A 27,186-nucleotide genomic window follows, 5' to 3' on the forward strand; every position below is an offset into this window, starting at 1 on the left:
CTCATGACTGGACTTCTTTATTGTAAAAGATTATAAAGCCAAGTGGCAAATTTACTAGATTTTTTTTTTTTTTTTAAATTGCCAGTTGCAGACTCATTGCATCATTAGTTCTCCTACATATCTAAGAAGATTTTAGATGGGTTTATGGTTTTGGATCTCAAGTTTCCACTTATAGAAGCCAATGTTTTCTATGCTTTTCTGCCACTTTATAGTCACGTGGCTTGGAGCTTGAGCATTCTCATGGTTTCTTATTGCCAGCATGACAAAATGAGCTATGTTGTGAAACATCAGACACTGTCTAGTCTACCCAGAAATACGAAGTTACGGCTTTTTCCTCATTAATCATACTCCCTCTGATGTGACACTTGTATGGGTAACTGGGGCCCAGGCTGATAGGTTAGTTTTGGCAGATGTGGGAAAAGTTGCAATGAAAACCTCAGAAGTTATGGGAATAGTGACAAAAGTATGGAAAATGGTCAGGTCTTCAACAGTCAGATTGGGGAATGTACACTGTGGAAAAATGAAAGTCTCTATAATATTTGGAAAAAAATGCTGACAATTTTGAAAGACTGCCTGCCTGAATCTTAGACTCCTAATTCCTATTAGTTGCAGAATGGGAATTTTGTGCTCAACTCCTTAGATATTTAATAAAATTTTAATCCAAATTTGATTAACTACTTCATTATTCTCTTTTGTCTTTTAAAGTCTTGCTGCAGACAAACACCCATATTTTATTCCCACAGAGACATAGCACTCCAGGAAGTGATCCTCCTAGAACTTGCTTCTGGTCAGCTTGGTCACACCCCTTGGGTTCACTTGCAAACCACAGAACACAGAGAAAGCTCACAAATTAAAATATGCTGTCGCTTAAAACCAAATCTTAACTTTTCTGACCATCAAGAAAGACTTTGCACAAAACTGCAAGTCACTTTATATATCATCCCCAACTCATTCACCCCACCCTATTTTCACATGACTAGTTGCTCTCATCATTGCAATATACAAGATAACAGTACATTTTTATGCTGAAGTTTTAATAATCTACAGTATCCTGATTCAAATCCAGCATTCCTTGTATATACAGACAAGAAATCATTGACCCTGTAAGTGACAAGAACATGAATCCAATGACCCAGAAAATGTACTTCTTGAACCATATTAGTCAAGGTCACACTCAAATCCAACCACAATTTATTCCACATTTAGGAAAGTCTTTGTGCTTTACAGAGAAACATGCAGGCACTGGCAGAGGCCATAACTAGTGAGCAAGTGAGTTAAATGGGTCCACAGAAGACCACAGCTATTGGTGGTGGTTCTATTTCAGTAAACAAATAGTTTAGGGCTTAGGAGAGGTACTACATGAGGCCCTATTTAATCTGCTCTTTCATTACTGCCCAGCAATAAACCACTCCACAGTTGAGAGCTGAATGGATCATGGTACATGTACTAGGCCTCTCGATTCCTTTCAAAGGAATTTTTGACTGCATGTCAATTCATACAACCAGGACAGATGTCTAATGCATTTGCAGACTCGGGACAAGTACCAATATAGGTGGGCTTCGGTTATCAGGTGGACACATTTCATGGCAGTAAGCCTCTCTAAGGAAATGTGCCTTCTAGCATTTCTCCCCATCTATGTTGTTTCACTCATCCCTTCTACCTATTCTTCTCCCAGCAAAGCAACCATATCAGAAAAAGTGAGCAGGCAGTAGAGAGCAGCCTGGAGGGGAAAAAATCACAGTTTGAGGTATGAAATTAGCTGCACCACTGAAGAAACAGACATGAGTCAGTACCATTCATCTCATCTCCAAGTGTAAGGTTGGGCAGATCTATGGGCACAAGCAGGGGCCATCCAGCAGTGGCTGTGAGAAAGGCCTGGCCTGCCTTTCTCTCAACTGCATCAGAAACAGCTCACAACAGTTCTTTAAATATCTGACATTACCTTCTCACACCTCCAGACTGCAAGGACTCCAATCCACCTCTGACAGATTTTCTCTTTCGAATCCCTTTAACTAAGAGAAACTAAGGTAGGAAAACAAAATCTTTTCTTAACCAAATCTTCCCTCACATTGGCACTCATCTTTACCACCATTTTACTTTCCACGCTTCTCCCATGTCTCTTGTGCTTCATTAACGTCCATTTCCCAAAGTGAAAAACAAAGCAAGGCACTAGAACCCAATTTCTCATTTCATACAGGCAAGCCAAATGAGATTTTTTTCTTTTTTTTTTTCTTTTTCATAACAGACTCCTTATTTTAGTTGTCTTCCACAGTGCCAAAAGAAGAGGATTTCCACCCACTGCCCTTGAGTCTAAGTCATGAGCACAGCACAGCTCACTGTTGGGACATATTTCCTGGCATTAATAGGATATATCACAGCTTATTTTTGAGTGCTCCTGCCCCTGGAAAATATGATCTTGTCTGTTCCATGCTACTGTGAACTTTGTTTGTTTGTTTGTTTTAAGGTTATTCATCTCATGGTCAGAAGATCCTGGCCTAAGAGGTATGCAGTCTATCACTCACCATAACAGCACGCAGCTTAAAAACTATGGTATTTTCAAAGGACACCTCATGTAAACCAACAAAGAATGTCTCTCACTATTCACAGCATCTCTGCCTGGTATAGAGCTTCCATATATTTCATCTGCTTGCAGTTCTCTTATTCATCCTGTTCTTAGTTATTAGACAAGTTAAAGCACATACTACTTATATACATATATAGACACTTTTTGTTAAACAATTGTTGAAGACTCCTTAAATTAACTGAATGATAAAGTACTACCCACAGGTTTTTTATTATTATTATTCTTTTTGGACAGCATACAATGAGCTGATTTATGCAGATACACAGAAAAATCAATTGATAAGCATAAAGTGCAGTTCACATTAAGAAAACTAACTAATTATGATAAGTTGTTACATAAATTGCTTTGTGACTTTCCCAGCAATCAATTTCAAACTCTAAATAAGCTTCTGGCTTGAAAACACAATGAGTACCTAACAACTGTGTCAATAACAACAACAGAGAAGACTTCAATGATAACATAAACAGGATAATTATCTTTCTGGAAGTAAGTTTTTATGCAAACCAATTTACTTTTCTTTTTGTGTCTGTGATTTAAAGACAGCATGGCTTTTCAGAGTGCATGTGTATTGAGCTGAAGTCTTCAAAAAGAACTTTCTGTATTAACATTTATTGTTAAGAAGTGTGTGCCAATTTTGTAATTTTACTTCAGAAAGTTTAAAGTATTACCTTAAAATCCTAGACCCAATTCTTGAAGGATCTATAGACATTATTAGTTCCAGATGAACCCCAGAATATTTATTTCTAAAGTATAAGCAGGCTGGGCAAATTGAGGTAGAACAGGTAAATCCCCGGAGGATAGTTTGGGGCTTTCATGCATCACATCAATTATATTACTCCTTCTTGTGCTCCAAAAATTCTACATTTTTCCTTGAACACCAAATTTTGAAAGTAGTAGGTCTCCCTTGACATCTACTGGATTGTAAATTCCAGCACAACTGGATGTCCAAATGCTTGTTGTGCATTCTAAAGTACACTTCTGTCTTGACCTAGCACATATCTCAACTCCTGCAAAGTTAGTAGCTCGTTTTTATGTGTGGTACACCCAAAAAATCAATCAGAAAGTATTCTGTATAGTTATAGCAGTGATTATTAAAAATTTAATATGCCAAACAGTCTTGAGTACAATAGCACAGCATAATGATCACAGAAGAAAACCAGACAGCTCAAGTTCAGATGCCTCTCTAACAGATTATATGCCTACATGCTTTTGCTTGCGTAGGAATGTAAAAGTTTGGAGAGATCTTCATTCCAAAACAAATCTTCAGCACACCCCTCTTAAACAAAAACTGAGAGCAGAAGGAACCTCTCTTTCCTTTTGTTCCAAAATGCTTTATAAAATTACCTTCAGAGGGTAACTAGGAAGCTTAAAAATATTGTCCGTGGATTTCTGGGCATTGTTTCTGAATGCAGTTTATGACTTTCAAACTCAGATTAGACTGTTTCAGAAAATAAAAAAATGTGTCTGTCAATTGACCCAAACATATTGGTAGAATAAGAAACAATTTTTTTCCTTTGGGCACTCATCATTCAAATATAAAATGAGAAAATGCAATGTCTGTGCATACCAGAACACTTGGATAATTAACTGAATAGACACCAAAACAGGACAGTGGATTTGTTCAGGAAGTTCTTACAAGCCAGAATAGATTGGAACTCTTAAACCTTGGCATAAATCCAAGCTAAGGCTCTAAAAACTACTTACATAAATACAGGCTTAGTTTTTAATGGAAACTACTGCTGCTTCTTCCTCTTACCAGTAAGCTATGGGGCAGACTTACCACCGGTTGTTCCTAGAAACAAGGGCGCAAGAAAAGGAGACATCTGTAAAATGTTACTGGAAACCAAATGGCTTTGACAAATGAATAGGTTTTCAAGTAAATCAGGTAATAGACAATGTTATAAAATATCTGTTTATACAAAGGGCATCCAACACTTCTTTTTATATGGGAAAACCAGATTTTTGTAATAGTCATGATTTAGTAATATTGCTTCTCAAGAGATAGAATGATAAATTACTATTTTCCCCACCAACTAGAAAGCACTGTTCTTTTTAGAAGGCAATTTGAGTTTGAATGCTTACACATAACAAAGGAACTTCCTTACCAAAGATGCCATTATGAAAATGGAATATACAACCTGAGGGGGGTGGAGGCTGGGAAGCCTTTTTCCACACATCAAGCAAATTATCCTTAAAATTACATTATTACAATTTTAAAATTTCTTTTTCCATCAATTTCAACTATGTTAAAAATTGAAAGCTCTATTTTAAGATTTTGTATGTAGCCAGTTAATAAATTGTTGATAAGGAACAGAAAAGTACCTGGGCCGTGCACACAAACCACTAAAAAATAAAAGAAAAAGAAACAAAATTTTTGGAGCAACTTTCTACTAAAATATGTTGTATTTCATTACTTTTGTGTATTGGGAGCATGGCCATTTCTATTTAAAAACAACAATAAGTAATGGATTTTTTTTTTTCTTAACAGTAGATCTGGACAAGCAGAAAGAAAGGGGGGACCCATTTTATTTTGCTTCATCAGAATATTTGAAAACTAGAACAATACAAGCAATGGAATTTAAAAATAAAAAAAGCACACTGTATGACAGAAGGACGTGTCTTTAAGCTGACTTGTTTTATCTGGATAAGAGAATGGTACAAATCTCACACAAGTAAATCACTGGTGTCTAAACCCATATAAAATAAAATACAAAATGCTAGTTTAACAAAGACCAAGGAAAGACCCTTAAGAGTTTGAGATCATTGTTTTGGAATCAAAACAAAAATAAAGCTATCTATAAAATTACCACTTTAGAAGTCTTGCCTAATGGGACAGCAATTAGATCTCAAAGAATCAAGTCATATTGCTGTCAGGTGCCCAAAACCTGCACAGAAGGCCAATACATTTTCTGCTAAAAAATATAAACAGTGGGACCAAGTAAAGGTTCAACTTAGAAAAGTGGGTCTAAGCAACAAAGTAATTTAAAGGAAAAAACAACTTTCCCAAGATGGGGAGAAATTTTCTAAAGCTTAAAAATGTGTATCCAATATTTATTGCTCTCTTTATGTACTTATATACTCAAGCATCATAACACTTGATATAATATTTACAGTGATTATTCCATATCATTCCACACTGATGCCGTGCTGTCATATGCAGTTTCTGTGGGCTCTGAAAGTGAGAGATTTTTACAATTCCTGAATATTGTCTGTACAAAATAATATACTGCATGCATGAACATAAAAGATGTAAGATGCATGGTGCAATGCATGGAGAATTATATAGTTTTGCTCTCCCTGCAAAATTCATAGCTAAATAGAGTGAGAAATATGCAAGTAAAACTGTACCATTCAAGTACATATAGCTTGCTCCTGCTCCCCTTTCCAATCCCCCCCAAATCAATTTACAGCTGTACCAAACCATTTGCCAGAGTTTCAGATTCTGGTAAACAAGTTTCTCTGGGGACAAATAAGAGCACTCACAAACTTACAGCATTCTTCATTCCAGTTTGCACTGAAAACTGTCAATATTTACATATGCAACAGCTGATTCAATCATTTTTTACAACACTGAAAGCATTCAGTGAAGAAAAAAATTGCAGATATTCAGAACCTAAAATAGCATGTTTAAGTATTTCATTCTTTTCTTAGTGATTTTTCTATTGAGTCCAATTAATCTTTTATGAGCTTGTGAACTTAGAGATTTTTCTTTGTATAAAAGTTGATTGAGTTAATGGACCCTGCTAGCAGGTTGTTCCAAGTTTTATTTACAACACCTGGAATTTTGGAAAGTTTTCTTAATTATTTCCTTGTGAATATATTTTTTTTATATATATAAACTTACTGGATCATGCTAACAATGTCTCTTTTAGGGCCAATTTTACCTTTTTTTGGATGACACTTCTCCATTCACTTGATTTATAACTATGCTTAATCATCAAGGAAATTTTCAGCACATGTTTAGCATGCAAAGCAGAATATTTCTGGGAAGAGTAAAGACAATATTAAAGAGTTATGTGAACAACTAGGGGTAAAAAGTTGATAATGTGGGGAATATAATTTTCCCCTGTCATAGTAAGAGAGCAGGTGTTCTCAAACCTTAGCAAAGACAGTGGTACTTAGAACCTGGTAAGCTCCAGCTCTGAATGGACACCCATATGGACACGTCTGCAACACCTACTAGGGCCACAGAATTGCTTTATTGCAAGAGAAGTCAATCAATAATGCAGGCACACAACTATTGCACTTAAATGCTACTGGCATTTATTTTGCCAAGTCAGATTCCAAAATCAGCCGCAAAGCCACACTTCTAATTCACTATCATCTAAATAAACAGATCTGAGGATACCTGGCTTTTAGTGGTACTTTGTACGTATTTTTATAGAACTTAGGCATTTACAACACTGTCATTCTACTTATTGCCTTACTAGGCCCTAGCCTTTTAATCCAACATGATAAATCCAACCTCAAAGCAAATATGCTTACCTGAAAATCAAAGCCACAACACATATCTTGGGAACTGGGGGGGGCAGTGGGTTGCAGTTATTTTCATCTGGCTTTTTTATCTCTGAAGACCAGATGTCTGCTCAAATCCAGGATTTCGGTTTGGTCCTTTCTCTTTAAAAAGTACCAGTTGCTACATGAGCTTAGTGTTAGAACACAATGCACTACAGCTCTTTCAGGACATCTGATTTCCAGTACACCCTGTCAATTTACACCAAGACCACAATGTAGCTTCACACCCATCTTTAGCCCTGGCACAGTGATATAGGCTGCAAAGAACTAAAGTCTAATCAGTTGCTTTCCTCATCCTTCCCACCTGAATCACAGATCCTTGTTCAGTTGCATTGCCTGCCTGATTGTTTCAGAAGGTTTCAAGTAATAAGGCTTTCTACTAACGCTGCCTCAATCTCCTGCAGTGCTGCAGTTTGAACACACACTAAAACTTAGCTACCGTCAATTCATAAATATAACACTGACTTTGATTCTGGTATCCTGTACAAAACCTGCCTCTACACAAATGGTTTACATGAACAACATGGAATCAATGTGTAATGTGGGAAATAAATAAGAATGTTGTTGCTCTGGTTTTAAGCTGCCAAATGCTGCAAGCTTTATAAATTTCGCCTTTTTAGAACAAAGGCGAAAGAGCTTGGAACGCACCCTTCCTGACTGCTTCAGTTTTTCACCTGTTCCCTGAAGTTTTTGCTCCATAGGCACACAGAAAGAATTTGAGAATTTGCCCAAGGTGCTTTTTAAGTTCTAAGGATTGGTGAAAAAGGAAATTGAATACTGATCCACCTTTAATGTTGAAAAACAGGGAAGAATCCCTTTTTATTGCAATGAAAACCTGTTAGCATGTCAAAATTACAGCCCTAAATTGTTAAACTGCCAAAAAGCTCTATCTTTACAAATATTAGAAAGTTTACAAATTCTCTCAAAATTACCAATGCTGCATGTAATCATCTACTTAGCAATATTTAATCTCTTTACATTTTTCTCTCACATACAGAAAAATATAACTGAATGTTATTATCCATAGATTTATTTGCTTTCCCAGTAGACCACCTTTAAATCCTATTCAATGTGAGTTAAAATCTGTAGTCTTGACAGGTATGGTTTTTCTCATCTAGTGCTTGAAAGGTGCAGTGTTCTCTGTAAAGTGCCAATACAGCAGTAACTAATACAGAGAAGGCCTTACAGCAAAGCTTACTGCTTTGCAGCAGTTCATACCAATAAAAGTTTAGTTCATACCTCTGTGATTGGTGAGGTCTCTGGATCCTGAAGGCAGAGGCGTATAGTGCATCTCTGGAGAGGTGGAGGCAGCGTCATTGGAGGCCTGTGTGATAAAACAAATATTAGCAGTACTCAGAGTGAAAGTCAATGATTACGCAAAGAGGATGCACCTGCAAGCTGAGTGCTATGGTGTGGTTACAGGTGCACAGGGTCACCGGCCACAAAAGATTAATTTGTTTTTGTTAAGGCTGCCTGCAGTCCTTCAAGGTAGCTGTACTCAATTGTTTACACAATGATATTAGGCATCATTACTAAAAGAATATTTTCATACAGCTTACAGCTTCAAAAAATTACCATATTCGTCAGGAAATCTTAGGGCAATGTTCTTCTTGGTGAAACAGATTAATATTTACCTGAAGGAAGTTATGAGTGAGTCCACATGTAAGAAAGGAGACAGAAAATAGAAAGCTGGGATAAGATACCATATTTTTCAAAACTAGAGCAAAAAACTTGTTCTGCCATTCCACTGTCCTGTGAGCTAAATGAAGGGATCTCTTAAAAATTATAATGCCTGTAATGCAAAAAAAGTGGACAAGTATACAGAATTGTTAATAACAAACACTTAAAACCCACACCAGAAGTCTAATACATTTAAAGAAGTATCAAGAAGACTTGTTCAGAATCCTTAAAAGCAAAATGTTAAGGGAAAAGAGAGGAAACCCAAATCTTTCCCCATAATAAAAATTTCAAGATCTTATGATTCCAATTTAAAAATATTAGACTGTGGAGCTGTAGTTTGCAATAAACTAATCTTCATCCAGTTGTATGTTTCATCTGAAGGAAGAGTAATATAAAGTCAAAACAAGCCACATTCACCATCTTGCTTTTTAGTTACAGAGCAGCAGTGTTGCATTGTTAGGAAGAGATATGAAAATAAAGGAATGTGTTGGTGAATATGAATCATCATTATAGTTTTTAAAATGCAGTTTAAGTTAGATGGATTGATGTAATGGTAGTGTTATGTCCAGCTTCAGGTATAGTGTTTGCTCTGGAGTGTTTACAATCTACCCTTTGCAACGTACATAAAAAGATGATGGGTTTTAACAGAAGACACAAACGACAGTGTTCACTAAAAGTTACCTGATAATTTCTAATAGAAAAGATAAGGCAAATAAAGAGAATAAATACAAAAGCTAAACTATTTATTGAATCTCATAATAATTTACTAAAGGGAGTCTTGAGAAAGTAATTGCTATCTTCTACGCAGGTTGTTCCCTAATGATATATTGGCTTATAAGCTGCAAAAGTCAATCAAAGGAATCCACCTCAATCTTACTTTTTATCTTGTAATTAATCATATCCTCAAAATATTTTTTTTTAATTGAAATGAATTCAAAACCAGATTTACAAAGTCTAGTTATGATAAAAGTGTAAAATAGGTCTACAATGTTTTGGAGAAGAAAAGGCTTAAATACTAATTCAAATCTTAATTGCCACACTAAACCTGAGAACAACAATCAGAAATCCACAATAATGAAAATTAATCATGGTAATAGTTTCTTAAAGGCTGTGACTTAGAAATCTTCCTTGTCATAGCTGTTGGACTCCTAGATGACAGGTACTAAAATGTTAAGAGGTAAGTGACTGAGTAGATTAGTGTACTAAGCTTTTGCTTTTGGAGACCAGCTGGCAATTTCTATGTCAGACCATAGACATAGTCCCATTTTCATCCCTACCAAAAACGAGGCCATAACATGAAGACGCATCATGCATCAAAACAAACATCTTAATAGAGACAGGTTTGCCTAAACAGCAAGGATGCCACTTATTGGATATGAATAAAAATCTAGAAAATCCTGCCTCCACTGACTCACCAGTGATAACATACACTTTTCAGGGTGCCTCCTTTTCAGAGAGGTAATGCTATAGACACAACTCTCACCTTCACCTAGAGTGAATAATACTTTGATTTTAGTGAACTGTAAAGATGTAGCTCAATCTATCCTGGACTATGAAGTATTGGAAATCTTCCCTCTGATGACCAATATGAGCTGAGGCCACATAACATCTCAGAGGATGAGACAGATGCCCCTAACACCCAGCAATGTGACATCTGAAATGAATTCCAAGAACAGGCATCTGTTCACAACTATCTGTTTTCTTTGGGCTGAGTTGTTCTGGGTAAGACAAGAAGAAAAATGTCACTAACTATTTAACATAAGACTTCATCCTTGTAAATCACTCCAAAAACTGGAGGAATAAGTGGTCTCATACTGTACACTCTAGATGTTATCTGCCTATTCAAGTGTACTTATTTGGGACTCTGATAATAGTGAAGGTTTCTCTTTGGTACTTTTATACTCAATTTAGACTGTTGACAGCTTGATGATAGCTTTTCCTAAAATTACTGGAAGAGACTTTGCCTTTTCAGCTATATACCACTGAGTGAGCAAAATTCAAGGGCTTCTAAAAAGGATATTGCAGTGAAGGGGCAATTTAGCTTTATTTCCAATTTTATGAAAAGCAAGAACAGGAGGGTTTGTTTATTGGTGTTTTGCTGTTATTTTATGTACAGTATATAATTCCCTGTCAAATATAGAACAGTTTTCATTACCTTTGAGCTAAGCATTCAGTTAGAGCAACTTTAATTCCATGGAATATCATCCAGGGTTAGGATTGTTTTGCACAAACACTGCCTGGAGTTCTGAATCACGTTTCTGAGTAAGCCTGTGCGCCAGCAGAAAGACAACAATTTGTTTTCCCTACCACATACTGACATTTGGCCCTAAGCTATTTTCCAAAGAGATTTGTATAGATTGTATTACTCTTAATATTCACAGGAATATTTTGACAGTGACAGCATTGACATGTGACAGTTATGTCTTCAAGTATTGGTGATATATGCATCAGAAGTTCTTGTTGCAGTGGAAGGTAACTACAAATACAAATAGCTTTGAGGAAAGCTGGTTAAAATGAGTGGTGGCTTCAGTTTTATAGCAACAGGTTACCAAATAGCTCAGTAAAGAAATTCTAACAGTATTATTACAGGAGAAGCTTGTATTATTGCAAGTGTTAAAGTCATCCAAGTTTTGCAGTCTATCATAGTATAAGGTATAAAAGTTACAAGGCCAATAAAATTAGACTACTTACAGCCTAAGTTATGCACATAACGAAACATTTGCTAAATTGAGATATCTCTGTCTTCATATTAACCTGTAAGTTTTGTCCAAGCTAAGAATTGTTGTACTTGATACTAAATAGACAGATTGTAAGAAAGTACCAGATTTTCAAACCATGTTCATCAGAATTACGGATACTGTAGAAGCTGCAGTAGGAAAAAACCCAAACAACAACCAAGCAAATAAACAAAAATAATCCAGCCAAAAAAAAAAAAAAAACCCAAAACTTAAATTCCGAGTAGTTTTAACTAAAGCAATGGTTATTGTTTAGGAAATTTTTCTTTCTGTCAATGAGTAAGATGTGGCTTAATATTAGGTTATACTGGCTATAACGGAATATAATTTATACCCATTGATAGTTGCTATTCTTCTATTTGTGTCACATAGCTTGGATTTGTATCCCAGTATTTCTGTACTAATATTTACCCTTAATTCTAAGGCATGCCGCAAATTCTTTACACGCCTACACACATCAGTAACTGTAGTAGCCATTAATGTATTATACCTGACATCTTACAATGCAGGAAGAACAGCAGCATATTGGCATGTTCTTGACAAGGGTTCAATAGTTATGTAACACACTTATGGAAAGATGTGGTAAGTAAAATTGTTTCAATACATACATACAAAGGAAGATTTGCTTAGCTAACTACATTTAATTCCAAAATATTTTCAGAGGATGTCACAAAGAGAAATCTTAGTTTGATCAAGACATCATCCAAAAGAGAGATGGTAAAGTGCAGAATGAATGTGGTAGCAAAACCCAAAATAATTAAGAAAATATTATTTACTATGGAGCTCAAGACATAGGCTAAGGATTCTCTTGTATCTATTACCTTAGAAAGTTTTTAAGTGTTTGGGATTTCTCCTTTGTAACATGTTTCTCATCTAGTATGGGAATATCTCAAATCTCCAGCATTTCAGAGTGTGACTCATTTTTTTCAGGGAACGGATGAAGAGGCAAATTTCTTGGGGACAGCATGATACTCATTCTCTAAGTCTGACCCACAATTATCAAGAATACTTGTGTTCTGTGATACTGTTGTTTATTTTCATTCATCACAGTTTTAACACTTGTCAAAGTCATCTAGTAAGGTCACAGAGAAATGACCTTAGCAATTTGAAAGCTTGTTGCTTCTCATTTGGTGATTTACATTCAAACAAAAATGGAAAACAATATTGTGACATTGCAGTGATCAGCCCAATGGTACATATCACATTATCAGATGCAAAACTTGGATTTAGTAAGGAAATATGATTTATTTCAAAAGATTTTTAATATATCCACAGGGAAGCTACAATTAAGAATGAAGGAAATCACTGCATTATCCATTTTTTAGACTGACAGAAACATTTCTCCAGAAAGGTATATGATTAATGGGACAATCTGTGGTATAGTTCCAACTGAAAGGATCAACTCATACTTGCATTTGAAAGACTTTTCCTTTTATGTAAACAAACAGGAATATTTTCCTGATAAGCTTATTCTGTCTCAAAAGCACTCAGTGCTTAAAATTAATCATACTTTAACAGATACATGGCTTATTATAAATTTAAGAAAGGTCTGCATAAACATCTACTTACGCTAAGGACTCATTTTGGATCTCTTGGGCACACATATCTTCCCCAAGAGAGACAGCGGCAACAGTCTTCAATAATTCATATATGGTTTGAAAACTTGTCTAAATACCTTTTACCAATATGTCAGCAATATGTCAATTCAACACCTTTGTAACACTGACAGCAGCAACTCAAACATCTTAACCCATGAAGCATAATGATTTGTTCACATTGTGATAAAATGTGCAGAAACTTGCCATGGAACTCCTCCTCAAGGGTTTTTTTCCCCCAGATTTTAGATATAACTAACTAGAAATTAATTGTTTACAGATTAAATATATGTATAAATTATGTGTAAACGTGTGATGAGGAACACACTCTGCCTAATAACTGAAAAAGACTTAAATATATTCATTTGGGGTTGAATTTATGACATAGTTGCAGAGAGTATCAAAACACTACTTCAGAGGGACTGTTTCTTCCCATGAGTTTGCAGAGCACCAAACACAACGGCGCTTTGATTTCACTGTGAGGTCTTTGAGAGCCTCCTGATAGCAGAAAATATGACAGGAAGCAACAACACACCAAGTCTTTAACCATTCCATCCTAGGGAACAGTTAGGGAAGAACAACTTTATTTACAACGTATTGGCTTTTCTATGAACTATGAACATACAGCCAGTGAAAGAAAGGGATAAAGTGCGAAGGAAGGGATAAAGAGCCTAGAAAACAGGCAAAAGTAGGACCTGACAGGACCACTAGATATGGCAGGCTACAAAAGGTCTTGCTTGCTTCTCCCTAGCTGTGAACTAGGCTTGAGGTCTCAAATGGGCCAGCCTGAGCTCGCCACTGATCCCAACACCCTGATATGTCCCAGAAAACCAACAGGTGGTATGCCATGCTTCCGTGGAGAGCCAGCGTTCCCTCATGAAATGGGATTTCCCAATTCTTAAAACCTGGTTTTAGACGTTTGACCATGGTACTGAAAAACAGAAGAACATAGCAGATGAGCATTGGATGGAAGGTGGAAAGGAAGGAAAAGGGTATCACCCACTTTTGTCTCAATCTCATGCTTTAAATTGTGCTTCTCATACTTTGCTGAATGTCACAAAGATCTGAATGACCTTCTTTCATCAGCAGTCATTTTAAAGAAAATTAAAAGTAGTAATTTAACCAGTCCTAATAAAGATGACAAACACAATCTGATTATTCTGAAATAATATGCCATTTTCATTTACTTTTATAAAAGTATCTCATTAGAAAGACTTTCCTAGGGAAATATAGGGAGTCTTTTTACTAAGTTTTTTTTTTTTTCTTATTAATAATAAAGAGAATTCAGGAGACAAGAAAGGAGCTTAAGGGCAGGTATCTGTAGGATAAGGGATTTTTTCGGCTTTACGCTTTTTTTGCCTACTAATCTAATACTCATAATTTTTCAAAAAATCATCAGGAGTCTGACCTTCTAAGTCTGTGATGCGTACCTTTTAGTATGATGTGGACATGAAAAATGTTTTTCTAGTATGCAAACACAAAGTAAAGTGTGAAGGGGAAAAAAAATAATAACACTTTAACATTTAGAAGAAAATGAAGTCAGCCACGCGCTGCCAACTGGCACTCAAGAGTCTGGGAATCTAGTTAGACTAAAGGAAAGTTTCATTTGTTTAATCCCTGAATTCCACTTTTCAAGGAAAAAAACCCAATATTTGGATGGTACTAGTAAAGGAACATCCTGTGTAGTATCAGGCTACACTGCACATCTGCTGCAGTGAAACAAATGTGTAGAGACTGATGGTTCAAAAATACAAATGGTCTGCTATTTTTGGCAACAACACACGTTCCTTCAAATACTTTCAGCTGCTGAAGGAAGTAAAGGGGGGGACTGTAATTCAGATAAACCAATCCTCTTTGAATCATGGTTTGAGAAACAGTAAAATTTAAATGACTCTGCTTTCCAAATTAAATCTCTCTACTACACATTTCCTTTTTATATTTCTAAGCACAAGAATAAACAAAAATTATCTAATATTTATACCTATGTTACCAAAAAATGCTGCAACCCATTTCTGACATTTTTAAATTTAATAAATAACAAAAGTGTTTCAGCTATAATCAAGAGTGTGACTTTGAACTTAGCAAATATTCATTCCGGACATTTTAGCAGCCTATTTTCATATGTGATGCTATTAATAGAGTAGGCCAAATTATTGTCATACTAGGATGACAAGGAGAACAGTGAACATTATATTTTGGTTGGCCTTCCAATTCCAATAAACCTTAACAAGAAAAGGCAAGAGAATTTTGCTTATTTAACAGAAGTAATGGAGCTTAACAAGATTCAAAGCATTTCAGAATATATTTCCCTTATTCTCATATAAGACAGATTATCAATTCTCACTTGAATTTACTCTACCTTTTGGTTTTCACTTAATGTTAAATTGCCAGGTTGAAAGCAGGGTGCAACTGGATCAAAAATGTAAATGAACATCAGATAATTCTTATGCATTTAGGCTTAATTGAGTGTAATCGATATGTCTGGTGTGCAGCCAAATTCAAGTATTGTGAAAAGCACCTAATGTATGGACATTATTTTTGGACTACTGAATGCCAGAAAATAATGAGCTGGCATTCAGCTATGGTGAATCAGACCTTGAATTTTCATCTAAGAGCAGTTTTGAATTATTACTAAAGATAAGGTGTAAATGTGCAAGGGAATTTTATCCATGTTTCTCCCATGAATCACAAATGAGGAAAAAAATTACAGTCTAAATTGCACTTAAAAGGAATAAAGTCTTTTCATGTCATACATGATTTATCAAAATGATCTCATTTTAAGAGTACTGTGGTGTATCTTGATTAATAACATTAGTAAGCATGATGAATGGCCTTTTTAATGGTAACACAAAATTTATTGGCAAAATCCCTACTTCTACCAAAAAGGGTGGGAAGTAAAACACACAGCAGCTAGTAACTTGCAGAAACAGCTTAAGTAAACTCTCTCCTATGTATTTTGCATTTAGACATCTTTGAAAACTCTTAATTTGAGTTTTTTCTCAGGTTCGTTTTGAAAGCAAGTGATGGACAGGTTTTACCTAATGTGGCAGCTCTATCCACTACCAAAGTCACTTTGCAGTTCCCTGCAAAACAAGCTGAACTCTGCATGTACTGTAAGAGGATGTAGTGTATTAAGGTCTTTCAAGAACATCAGCCCCATCCCCTTATGACCTTTTCCAATATCCTCTTCGTTTTGCTTTAATATCCTAAATGCTTCCCTTCTCCCATTACTCCCTCCTCCCCCCTTTTTTTTAAGCCTGCTCCAGCCTGCCCTAACTAATTTCCTTTTGGGCTGACAGATCAGAGGCCTTCCTACCACTGTTCCTTTTAGACCTGTGAAGCCCTCCTCGTAATCCTGCTGCTTGTCCACAATTAATCTTTCCAGTTGCCACATTATTAACACTACCACCCACAGACAGAGGATGCCTGAGCACGGCTGGACACTCGCTCCCCACTGGAGCATCAAAGTTGTCAATCACACGCTAGTCAGAAAGTTGCCTGCTGTCAACATCAGAGGTTTTCATCCTCTCCTACCCGCTGATCAAACATTTTTCTTCAGAAGATTAATTCCAAGTCCCCACCCATTTCCTCCCATATCCTCTTTCCCTTTTAGGTTTACTCAATGATCCATCTTCTGTATGGAAAAGGAAGCCGTGTATAATAGAAATCCTTTCAAAACAAAAGTTCAGCAAAACTAAATTTAAATCCCAGCTGTTATCAACCTCTCCCCCTCCACCACCCCACCCCCTGCAAGTTAAACACCTTAAAGAGCTTGGATTAGATGTAGTCACAAATGCTTTTCTTTGATCAAAGGCTCCAAGACTTTACACAAATATAATCACAAGGCAATGACTGCATCTAAGGAGCCTGAATTGATTTGTTCTACTGTAACATATAGCACACAAAAACACCCGTTAGGTTTTTTGACTTCCAAGACCGTTCTTTTGTAATTTATATCACTCAAAAGCCAAGAATTTTAGCATCTTCCTAACACTATATTTTCAAGCCCAGTAGAAAAAAAAAGTGACTTCTTATTGTATGGTACCTGCCTTGTATTTGTTTAAAAATTCTATCTTAGCTACTTACATTTAAAAGCAGAAGGATGCAAGAGATTCTGCCGCTCACTCAGTTCAGTTTAATGTGTTGAAGGAAAGGAACTTCACTATTACCACCTCTCCATAATCATATACCAGATTCTAATATTTTCATTTGTGACGAGTTAAACCTTACTGCTCAAGTGGCTCAGTATCTTTCATTATGGTAGATAACAGGATCTGTCCCTAAAGGAGCACTTAAACATTCTAGAAACACAACAGTGAATGAAAGGAATATCCATTAATATAATCCAACAAGCAAACTATTCACTGTAAACTTAATGCTAAGTTTTACAACAAAAATAAATCCACTTAAAATCACACTACAAAATAATTTCAAAGTTGCTAAATCACACTCATCCCTAAAATAGATTTTTGAATGCTATTTCATCTCTTAGACTGGTATTAATGAAAATCAGGAAATCCACAAAAGGCCCCCAAAAGTATAAAACAATAAAGGAAAATCTGCTGGCCCTTGACTCCTGGTCTGATTTTGGGAAAGTAAGTCCAAGCAAGAAGTCCACATTTTAACTTGCATTTCTTTACCAGCATGTTTACCTTCTTCACCTTCTGGGAACACACATGCTGACTTCTTTTCATTTACAGTATGTAGGCTTTCATAATAATAATAACAACAATAAATTCAATAATAATTAATTTAATAAAAGAAAATAATTAGTTTAATAATAATTAATAATTTAAGGCTGTCATACCCCACACCAGAAAACTCTTCAACCATTGCTAGAGAATTCTGAGTTGTCATAGACAGCTATTCTTTGAAGTGTCTTGTAAAGTGAACCACAAACAAACTTCTAGGTGCTAGCAGATGCTAACCTTTTTCTAAGTTCCTACCTCACCAATGCCCAAACATGCCATTTATAACATTTCACTCATCGCCCAACAACTCTGAAGCAGTAAAGGAACAATACTAAGTTTTTAGATATTACAACTTCAACAGAAGGTGCAAAAGCATAGGTAAGTCACTTACGCAAAGGGAAGTATGCTGATAATGTATTAGATTCCAAGTTTCCTTCAGGCATTCCCTGCAATATTTTTCAACCAATTATATCACAACTACAAAACACAGCACTATTGGAGTAATTGCTGAGCTTGATACCATGCTATAGCATAGCAACTGTATATGAGCTACATATAAACACAGATGCAGAACTCAAATACAAATTACATACAATACAGTAACTTCTTATTTTTCATAGACATATATTTTGAAATACAGCCCATTCAGAACTTCTACACTTGTTTTTGCCAATCTGATATCCATAGATTCTTCAAAAGCGAAGGCAGAATCAGCAAGGTAAATTGCTTTTTTTGATAGGAATCTCTGGGACTGTTCCATAAATTAAATCAGTAACATAATATCATCACTTGCAAACACATCGAATGACAATCAGAGGAATGCAGAACTGCGTATACGTTTCACTGACCAAGCATAATTGTTTGCAATGTTAGAGGGTTTACTTTGCTTTGTTATTCACTCTGCTGTCCCCTGCCTACTTCAGTTTCTCAGAAGTATGGACAACGCTGCAAAAATGAAAGCTAAAAATTATAAGATAACAGTAGTTTAATGACTATTGTTGAGTTGCACTGATTTCCTCGCTTAATAGGCACAGGGATTAAGAAATGGGAAGGTTAAAAATGCTTTCAAGGCATCTTCATTCTGTCGTGGGAAGAAAACGGAGTTGCAGCTAAAACGTCTTGTCACACAACTTAGTCAGCAGAAGGGGGTGCTGTAGTGTAACCTATTTAAAATGCAAATAGAGTAACTTTTGTAACAGCAGATTAAAACTAGCATTTTATTCACTTGGCATACCCACAGCATACTGAATGCTGGAATCAGACTTGTCACTGCACACCGCAGGTTATTAATAGAGCTCAGAATGTTGTTGCTAAATGTGCAAGTTAAAAGCAAATAAACAAAAATGGATTTATCTGTGGTATTTGTTCTCTGGTAGAATTCAGCAAGGCCTGCCTTACACTGCGTGTTTGTTTATCCAAGATCACTAAAGCTCAACTATTTGCTTTTTTTTTTTTTTAAGTATTTGATTGACAGCCACTTACCACAGCCAGAAGTTCTGGGATATGTGATCTATAACATTAACATTCTAGAGAAAAACACAGTTATTTTCAACCTGGACAAATAGATCTATTTAATAAGACACACAGGAAAGAGTTCATGGTGCACGACCGCTACTTTCTAATAGGCCTTTCTGGACTCCCGTGAACTACCAGCACATGAGAAAACACAAAGTCAAAGGCTTCAGCAGAACCAAATCAACACATTGTGCTATGGCTTTACACTTCATTTTCCTACAATGTCAGGTGTTAGGGCAGGCAAGTGGGTTTCCCCTCTATATTCAAGCCAATTCCTCTGTTCTTCATCTCGATCTCTCAGAGATTCATCAAAAATGCGATTTAATTACATCTCCTCCCTCCCTCCCCCTCCCCAAAAGAGTGTAAACATGACTCCTTTTTATCTCCTGATACATCTGGACAAGTAGACAATGTGCTAAAACAAAATAAATCTGCCCTGACAGTCACATCAAAGGGTTCAGCTAGGGGCTTGCAGCTACTTAAGGCACAGGAATGTTGTTGCTAAGCATCGCTCTACAACCTATCAGTCCCTTAAAGAAGCGCTTTTTTCTTTCAGAGGGAGATGAGGAAAGCTGGAGAGTGGGAACCAGACTGCAAAGGGAGATTGGGGATTTTGGAGGATTTCGAAGCTTAAAGTGAATTGTGTGAAGAAAAGGGGGTTTGTTTTGTTTTGTTTTGCCTCTTGACATACAGTCTACATTTGGGGGGGGGGTGGGAAGTAGGGGAGGAAGGAGGGGTTAAAACTTGATGAAACATCTTCTGAGTTTTTCCCTTGGATAAAACCAAGCAAAGTGTTTGATATCCTTTTTCAAATCCCTGTACTTACTGTAGATTCAAAATAGAAAGATTGTGAAAAGCAATAGGGCTGGGATACCAAGCCTGTTAAAAGTATATTGCAAAATGCATCCCATGCCCTGCTTTTCTGTCAAGCATTTAATACATGTATGTTCCTAAATACATGTATGTTCCTAAATACGTGAAACGAGGAACAATGTCCATATCTAATAAACATGCTCTACAGAGAAAGGAAACTTTTGATACATATGCACATAACAGAATTTGATGCTCAATTTACTAGTAAAAACTATTCCCTTTAGAGAGAAGCCTTCACTGCAATCATCAGTCTTCCACACCATGCCATGCAGGACTGGATTTGTACATGTTTAGTGCTTAAAACTCCAAATGAAGCCAAAGGAATGTGAAACCATGCTAAAATCAGACCTTAGAACCATACTAACTATAAACACAGCCGTGATGAAATGGACAGCTCAAAATTTGAATTATTCTCTCCTCTCACAGACATAGAAACATATTCAAGGCAGATAGACAATCCAGCCTGAAAAGTATGAAACAATTAGTTTCAAAGCTTAATTATGTTGAAGGCAAACTAAGAAACCAGTAGTTTCATTACAGCACTGCTGAGAGGTGAATGAACTTTGATCACACACCTTTGGGTTTTAAAAACAGTTTAAAAGTTTAAAAAATCCTCTTTCCTTTTTAAGAATTAAACAAAGAAAATGTGAAATGGACTCATTCTACATGCAGGGTAACTATCAAGAACATGAACAATTACTGAGCCCACGATATGACACAAATAAATAACACTTAGCATTATCTTCAACACTATCATATTTATTAAACAGTGACTGAGGGCAGCAGTAACCATTTTTATTGTCCCATATAGCTCTTATTTTCTAATTAAACAGAAGGTTATTTCCACTGCCAATGCAGCCATTTATCTTATTTGAGTGTTACATAATATTTTTTGCCAGCCAAGCCTGACTATAAAGTGTTCTGTGTGGTGAACTGTAGCCCAACTTGCTTTCCTGTTTGGCAATCATAGAAATGGGCCATTTTGTGCTGTATTAATAAATAAACTTTTTGCAGTTTCTCCTAAAACATGATAAAGCTTATACTTTGTCCTACCCTCTAGCTTCAATACAAGGGCAATGAGCTGTATTATTAAAGATATAGGTCAAGCAAACCTGATGATTTCAATCCTGTGGGGTGCTTTAGAAACCGTTGTCATATTACTGAGATCATTCTGCTGTTCCTAATTATTCCTCTTGGTTGCTTCACATTTCAAGTGATTTCTCTCACACTTATGTCAAAATTTATAAGCTGCTCTGTGTAACAACACTACATTATTTCCTCACTTGTTATGGTAATATAGGACAGAAACTAAGAAAATGCTTTAATCTAGCTGACAAGGATAATGTAGTCTAGAAATGTAATAAACTTTGTATTCTACTACAGAGTTGTGGGGTTTTTTCTCTACCATGAAACATTTCATATAGATAGACATCTTAGAAAAACTAATTGCTACAATAACTTGAATATTCTCTTATCTGAGTTGCTTTTATCAGAAAAAATGTATCAGCATTAAAGCATTCACTCCAATAGCTTGTGCATTCTCCTTATTCCCATAATTGCTATTCTGTAACATTCTGTTGACTGTACTATAAAACTACATACTGCCAAAGGAAACCTATTTCCAAGAAATCTGTGCATCACACAAACCGTGCAAAACATTTGTAATTAACAGGCTGGGCTTTAACAGTGCTGTAACACATCTTGGGCTGACTGGCACAAAATTTTATTTGCACTAAGTAGCTTGAGACTGGGAAAACATAAAATGAACTTAATGCGATAGCTTCATGTTCTACAGTGTCTTTTGAATGATTTCAGAATGTAAGGAAAGCTGCCAGTGGAAAAGGTAGTCTAATGAAAGGTTTGAATTTGAAAGCTAGTGTGGGTACTGGTTGCTGTGGGGGCTAACCTATGGAAGCATCATTTCCTTCAGGACATCCTAGAGGGTATGAAATGATGTTAAACCCCCTACACACACACACATACACACACACACGTGCGCACGCGCACACACACACACACACAGAGTCCCCAACCAACAAACAAATGAAAACAAAACACAACTCCAGTTAGAAAATGTCGTATGAGTAACTCAAACATGACATCCATTCTAGTATTTCTAGGGGTAATTTTGCTGAATTAGCTTGTATGTGCCATTTGCTGTATTTATCAAATGTCCAATGGGTTTTTAAAGTACTTTTAGTCATGAGCAAACTGAAAAAAACCCTAACAGATCTGTGAAAACAGATGTACTGCCTCATACTTTTGTGCATCATGACAATACAAGAGCAAGTCCACTGCATCAAAGCCATCAGACAATAAAATAGGAATAGGAGCACTGGACTACAATAGCAATCTTTAAAGGTACTTTTTCCAGATACGTGAAACATAATATTTAATTGAGCAAGCTCACAGGAAACAGAGAGGAGGCAAACATGAAGCTAGTGTTGTTCCAATTAGAAATACTCACCAACAGCACTGTCAGGAAAAAAAAGAAGGAAAAATAAAGAACAGATTTCTGGTTTGGTCTCTGTTCATACTTCTGTCTTCCTTTATAGAGTTGATGACCTGACTGAAGATAAACTTCGCAAGGTTTGGGAGGTGGGGGAGCAAGAGGCAGAAAAAATATCTTCTGAAGGGTTTCACATCTGGATCCCAGTTAGAACGGGAATCCCTGTCATGTTCTGACAGTTGTCAGGGTGAACTGTCCATGTGTTTATAAAGTGAGTTTTCCCTCTTCTATGACTTCTTCTTTCCCAGACAGAAGACGCAGCATGCATGAAAGACACACTTTGCCTCTTCCTTTTGGCTTTTCAGTTACCACCTGTCAATATGTAAAACCATCTTGAAAGCTGATGATTTTAAAAGTGTGTCTATATTCAGATTTGTTTCCACAGTGGATAGGCAAAAGAAGGAAATGTCACAGCCAATTTTAAAGCTGAGCTCTAATGGAAAGAGCATTTAGGCCTTATGACTTGCATGACATAATACAATACAAATATAGGAATTTGAGGGATAGAAATAATGTAATTAACCAATGTATTATTAATTTGTAAAGCACCTGCTTAGAAAACAGACAACAAACTCTGATGGGAATGATGAACCACAGGAACAGGAATTAATTTTAGAATCTTCACAAAGAAGGCATGAGAGATAAGAACTCATACACAAAAGCATTAAACTACAGTGGCTGACGAGCAGTATCACATCAGTATATTTACATAGTTTTTGGTGAATCAAACTAGAACCAATGGGAGACACTAGACACTATAAAAGGGGAAGGCAATCAAAAATAGCAATGGAAAATATAATTATATAAATTTGTTAAAAACTTACAACACAAAGGCAAAACTGGAGTACACAAAAAACACTGTTGCAGTGCTAATGCTTTAGGATTTCTTAACTCTATGCAAAATAAAGAAATGTCCTACATAAAGTAGTTCAGAGCTGTCTGAGACTTCTTGTCCATATTTATTTATCAGAAATGCATAACAAGAAGGAGATGAACTCCATAATGTAATTAACCTAACTAATTTTTATAATTACTTTTCTTAAACTTATTAATAAGTGATGTCCATTGTTTAATTTTATTTGGAAGATACCTTCACCCTGCATGAGAGGAGAGAAAAAACAGCAGAAGAGTTGTTTTATCTCAAAAGTCCTTTTCCAAGCTCTGTCTGTGGATTTTTGGAGTTCAGTATGGCCATGAAATATTGGTAAGTGAGAACTTTTTGTTTCCTGAGGTGATGGATTTAATGAATGATGACCTAAAATGCATTGCGTTCTGTTTCTTTGAGAGGCTTTCTATGCTCCCAATGAAGAAATGCTCTGATTAGTGGTCCCTATCCATAAAATCCAGAAAGCACTTGACAAAGTCTATCCCTCAGCTCTAGAAGCTGTTCCCCCAAATTTGCATAACTTCAGGACATACTACATTTCAGGGATGAGGGGAGGGGTTTTTTTGTAAGACAGAGTAACTGCTCGTTTATAGGACTGTTGAACCTTTCTTGGTTTCAGCTGTTACTATGGTTACTACCAGAGCTGACACGTACTGAGCATTTCCAGTCTTGGCTAAAAACCTGCCATCTACGTACAGTCTGTTGCAATTCTAGGAAATGTGTTCCAACAAATTAGCGTTGTCATTAAAATTCTTCTTTTTTCTACCCTGGGTGCATAAGCTTCAATTACAACAGCTGGTTCTTTTCATATCCACTGCCCATTAGATGGAAGCTCTGAATCTTATTCCTCATGTTGCTGTTCACTTGAGGTGATGCTATTGACATACTATGATCAACTCTCCTCTTCACACCCCCTTGACTACCCAAGACAGAATTTCCCGGAATTTCTCACCATAACTTATGTTATCCAGTCTTCTAAGAAATCACTTGCCTTGTCCCCCTCAGTTCTCTCTTCACTCTCCCAGCAACTTTCTAGAACCATGGACTTCTCCAAATCTAAACATGGTGTTCTAGTAGCAGTCGTACCACTAACAAACACAATGATAATATTAAAAGTTCGCCTCATACTTGATACCTTAAAGGAGTATCAGATGTGTATACTACAATCTAATGATTTTACATTTTATCTCACTAATAAAAAGGTTACACAGCACCGGGAAAAGAACTGAACTCCGTGAAAGTGTGTCTACTTCATCAATGTAAAACCTGTTCACTGCTACCTAATTCACTGAACATATGCCATGTTGAATTTGTACTATTCTAGCTTCTTAAGCAAAATAATGTATGCCATATTTGCTTAATTATATTACAAAAACAAATGAGAGTCATTGTTATCAACAATACTGAAGCCCACAGCTTGCACTGACCAAAGAGAAGATGGACTAAAGGAACAAGACATCCTTCATCCATTCCTCTTCTCATCTGTCCCTCTTTCTTTTCACCAGCAGTTGAATCTACCACTTGTCAGTAAGACGACACTTTCAGAAAAAGCATATGCATTTAGAGAACGTAACAAATGCTTTGTGAATTGTAATATTGTTCACAAAAGTTGGAGGTATTCTCATTTTATAGTAGTAGAAACATCAAAGGAACCCAGAAAATTAGGGATATAAGCATGGATCATTAAACTGGGTAGGTAGAGGGAGTGGAAAGAATATTTCCCTTTTCCCCACCCTGAATATACAAAACTGGGTAGAAACAATACTGATACCACAAGCAGACAACTCAGAATTACTTCAGACAAAGTAAAACTACTATGGAACTGAAACTAAACTGGGAGAGAAAATAAGCCTGGGTTATACAGTGGATAATTTAAAGAGCTGCTTGCATTCATGTTCGGAGTACAACCAAGTGCACAAAATGATGGCATAAAAAGAAAATTATCCAAAGTTATTCCACTATACTTTCATAAATGGAGTTACCTTTTTCCTAAACTACTATTTCTGTGAGATCAGTAGGGATATTGTGAGTTTAAAATTCAGCTAACCAACCAAATATAAAGATATGTCACTGTCTGCAATTCTGCATTGACAGTAGTTTCTTAAGGCATAGCAGCATTTTTGATAGTCCTTCCCATTGTTTGAACATGACCCACATATTCCTCAGAAGTTACATTTCCTACATTGCGTTAGCTTTACAAAGGGCAATTCCATTTGCATCAATGTTTGCATTTTTTTCCTGTTTGCATAAGGTCAGAATTTAACAGGAATTTGCATACCCGTCTGAAGCAGGACTGGCAGCTTCACAGAGGATGAGGTGATATTCTAGATACCCTGTTTCACGATGGTAAGTGTATCTGTGAACTTCTTATAGTAGACTTTAACACAATTCTGATGCAAAAAGATTTTCAGCTCTGTACTGCCCAGTACAGACCAGCATATCATATTCTGACCACTTTCTTCCATTCTGACAAGACCCTCAAGATCACAGCCCAAGCATAAGTCTCTTACATAGCAATAGAAAATATACCATTGCTATGTCATCCGTTGACAGTGATAGTTTAGGGAATGAGGGGAAAAAAATTCTTCAACTTGTGTCTCTATGAATTTACATAATACTCCTGAATACTCTATGAATTTACATAATACATAATGCTTATCTGAATGGTTTTTATTTGTTTTGGGTTTGTTCGTTTGTTTTTAATCTATTAATACAGAAGTGGAAGATGGGGGTTGTGCTAGAAAATCTAATGTTTAGGTCTCCTTTCTAGAACACTGAGTTAATTGTTCTACAACCACAAATTCTTAGACAACATAACGAAACAAAAGGGACAGAGCCAGCTTTCATATCTCTGGCTCCTCTGCTCCAGTTATCCTGCTTCCTGCATGGAAAAACAGAAGTAAATATCACAGCAAATATCTTCAGACATTCAGATTTAAATGAAAGATTTCTAGTTACACTTACTCTGAAACTTTTGGAAGAAAAGCTAAAAAAAGATCGTTCATAACATTCTGTTGTTTCAGCATTGGACTTTGGTATCAGCACCTACATCCTGGCATGACTTTTTTTTTAATATTATATCTATAGGCTGCATAAAGTATCAAAGTTTAAAAGATGATGACATACTTTGACTATTCATGTCAGAACTCATTTTCTTTTACTCATAACTTTAGATTAAATTATTAAAAACAGACTGATGCACTAAATGTTTTACACTTTGCAAAACAATTGCTCCAACAGCATTATTTTAAAAAACTGAAACTGCTCAGTTCCTTAAAGTACAACTATTGCATCTAGAGTTCACTTATTTTCTCTCATTGAAGCACCTTTGTGCTAAAGAACACTTTTTCTTTTCTTTTTTTTTTTAAGCCATTGAATCTGGCACGTTAGATACAATATGCTTTTATTACTCAGAAATACTTTATTACTGCAATAAAACTGCACTTTCCACTGCAAAATATATTATTAAATTGTGCCTTCAATAACTGTCTCACCTAATAGTGAATGTTAAATCAAAAAACTGAAGTCAAAGCTCCTGTTGATTCCACAGGCAGAAGATTACATGTTAATAGGGCAGGGCAATGCAACACAGCAGGAAAAGAA

General features: G+C 36.1%; 1 protein-coding gene across 1 annotated transcript in view; it reads right to left on the reverse strand.

Annotated features, from left to right (window-relative positions):
• The window catches only part of LRMDA (leucine rich melanocyte differentiation associated), a 701,183-nt gene that overhangs the window by 103,459 nt on the left and 570,538 nt on the right, over window positions 1-27,186 (reverse strand). Inside the window, exon 6 of the mRNA XM_075025695.1 lies at window positions 8,339-8,423. Within this exon, the coding sequence (XP_074881796.1) occupies window positions 8,339-8,423 (85 nt within the window). The remainder of the gene's footprint in view (window positions 1-8,338; window positions 8,424-27,186) is intronic.

The sequence above is a fragment of the Buteo buteo genome, chromosome 4 (assembly GCF_964188355.1).
Source record: "Buteo buteo chromosome 4, bButBut1.hap1.1, whole genome shotgun sequence".
NCBI classification, from domain to species: Eukaryota; Metazoa; Chordata; class Aves; order Accipitriformes; family Accipitridae; genus Buteo; species Buteo buteo.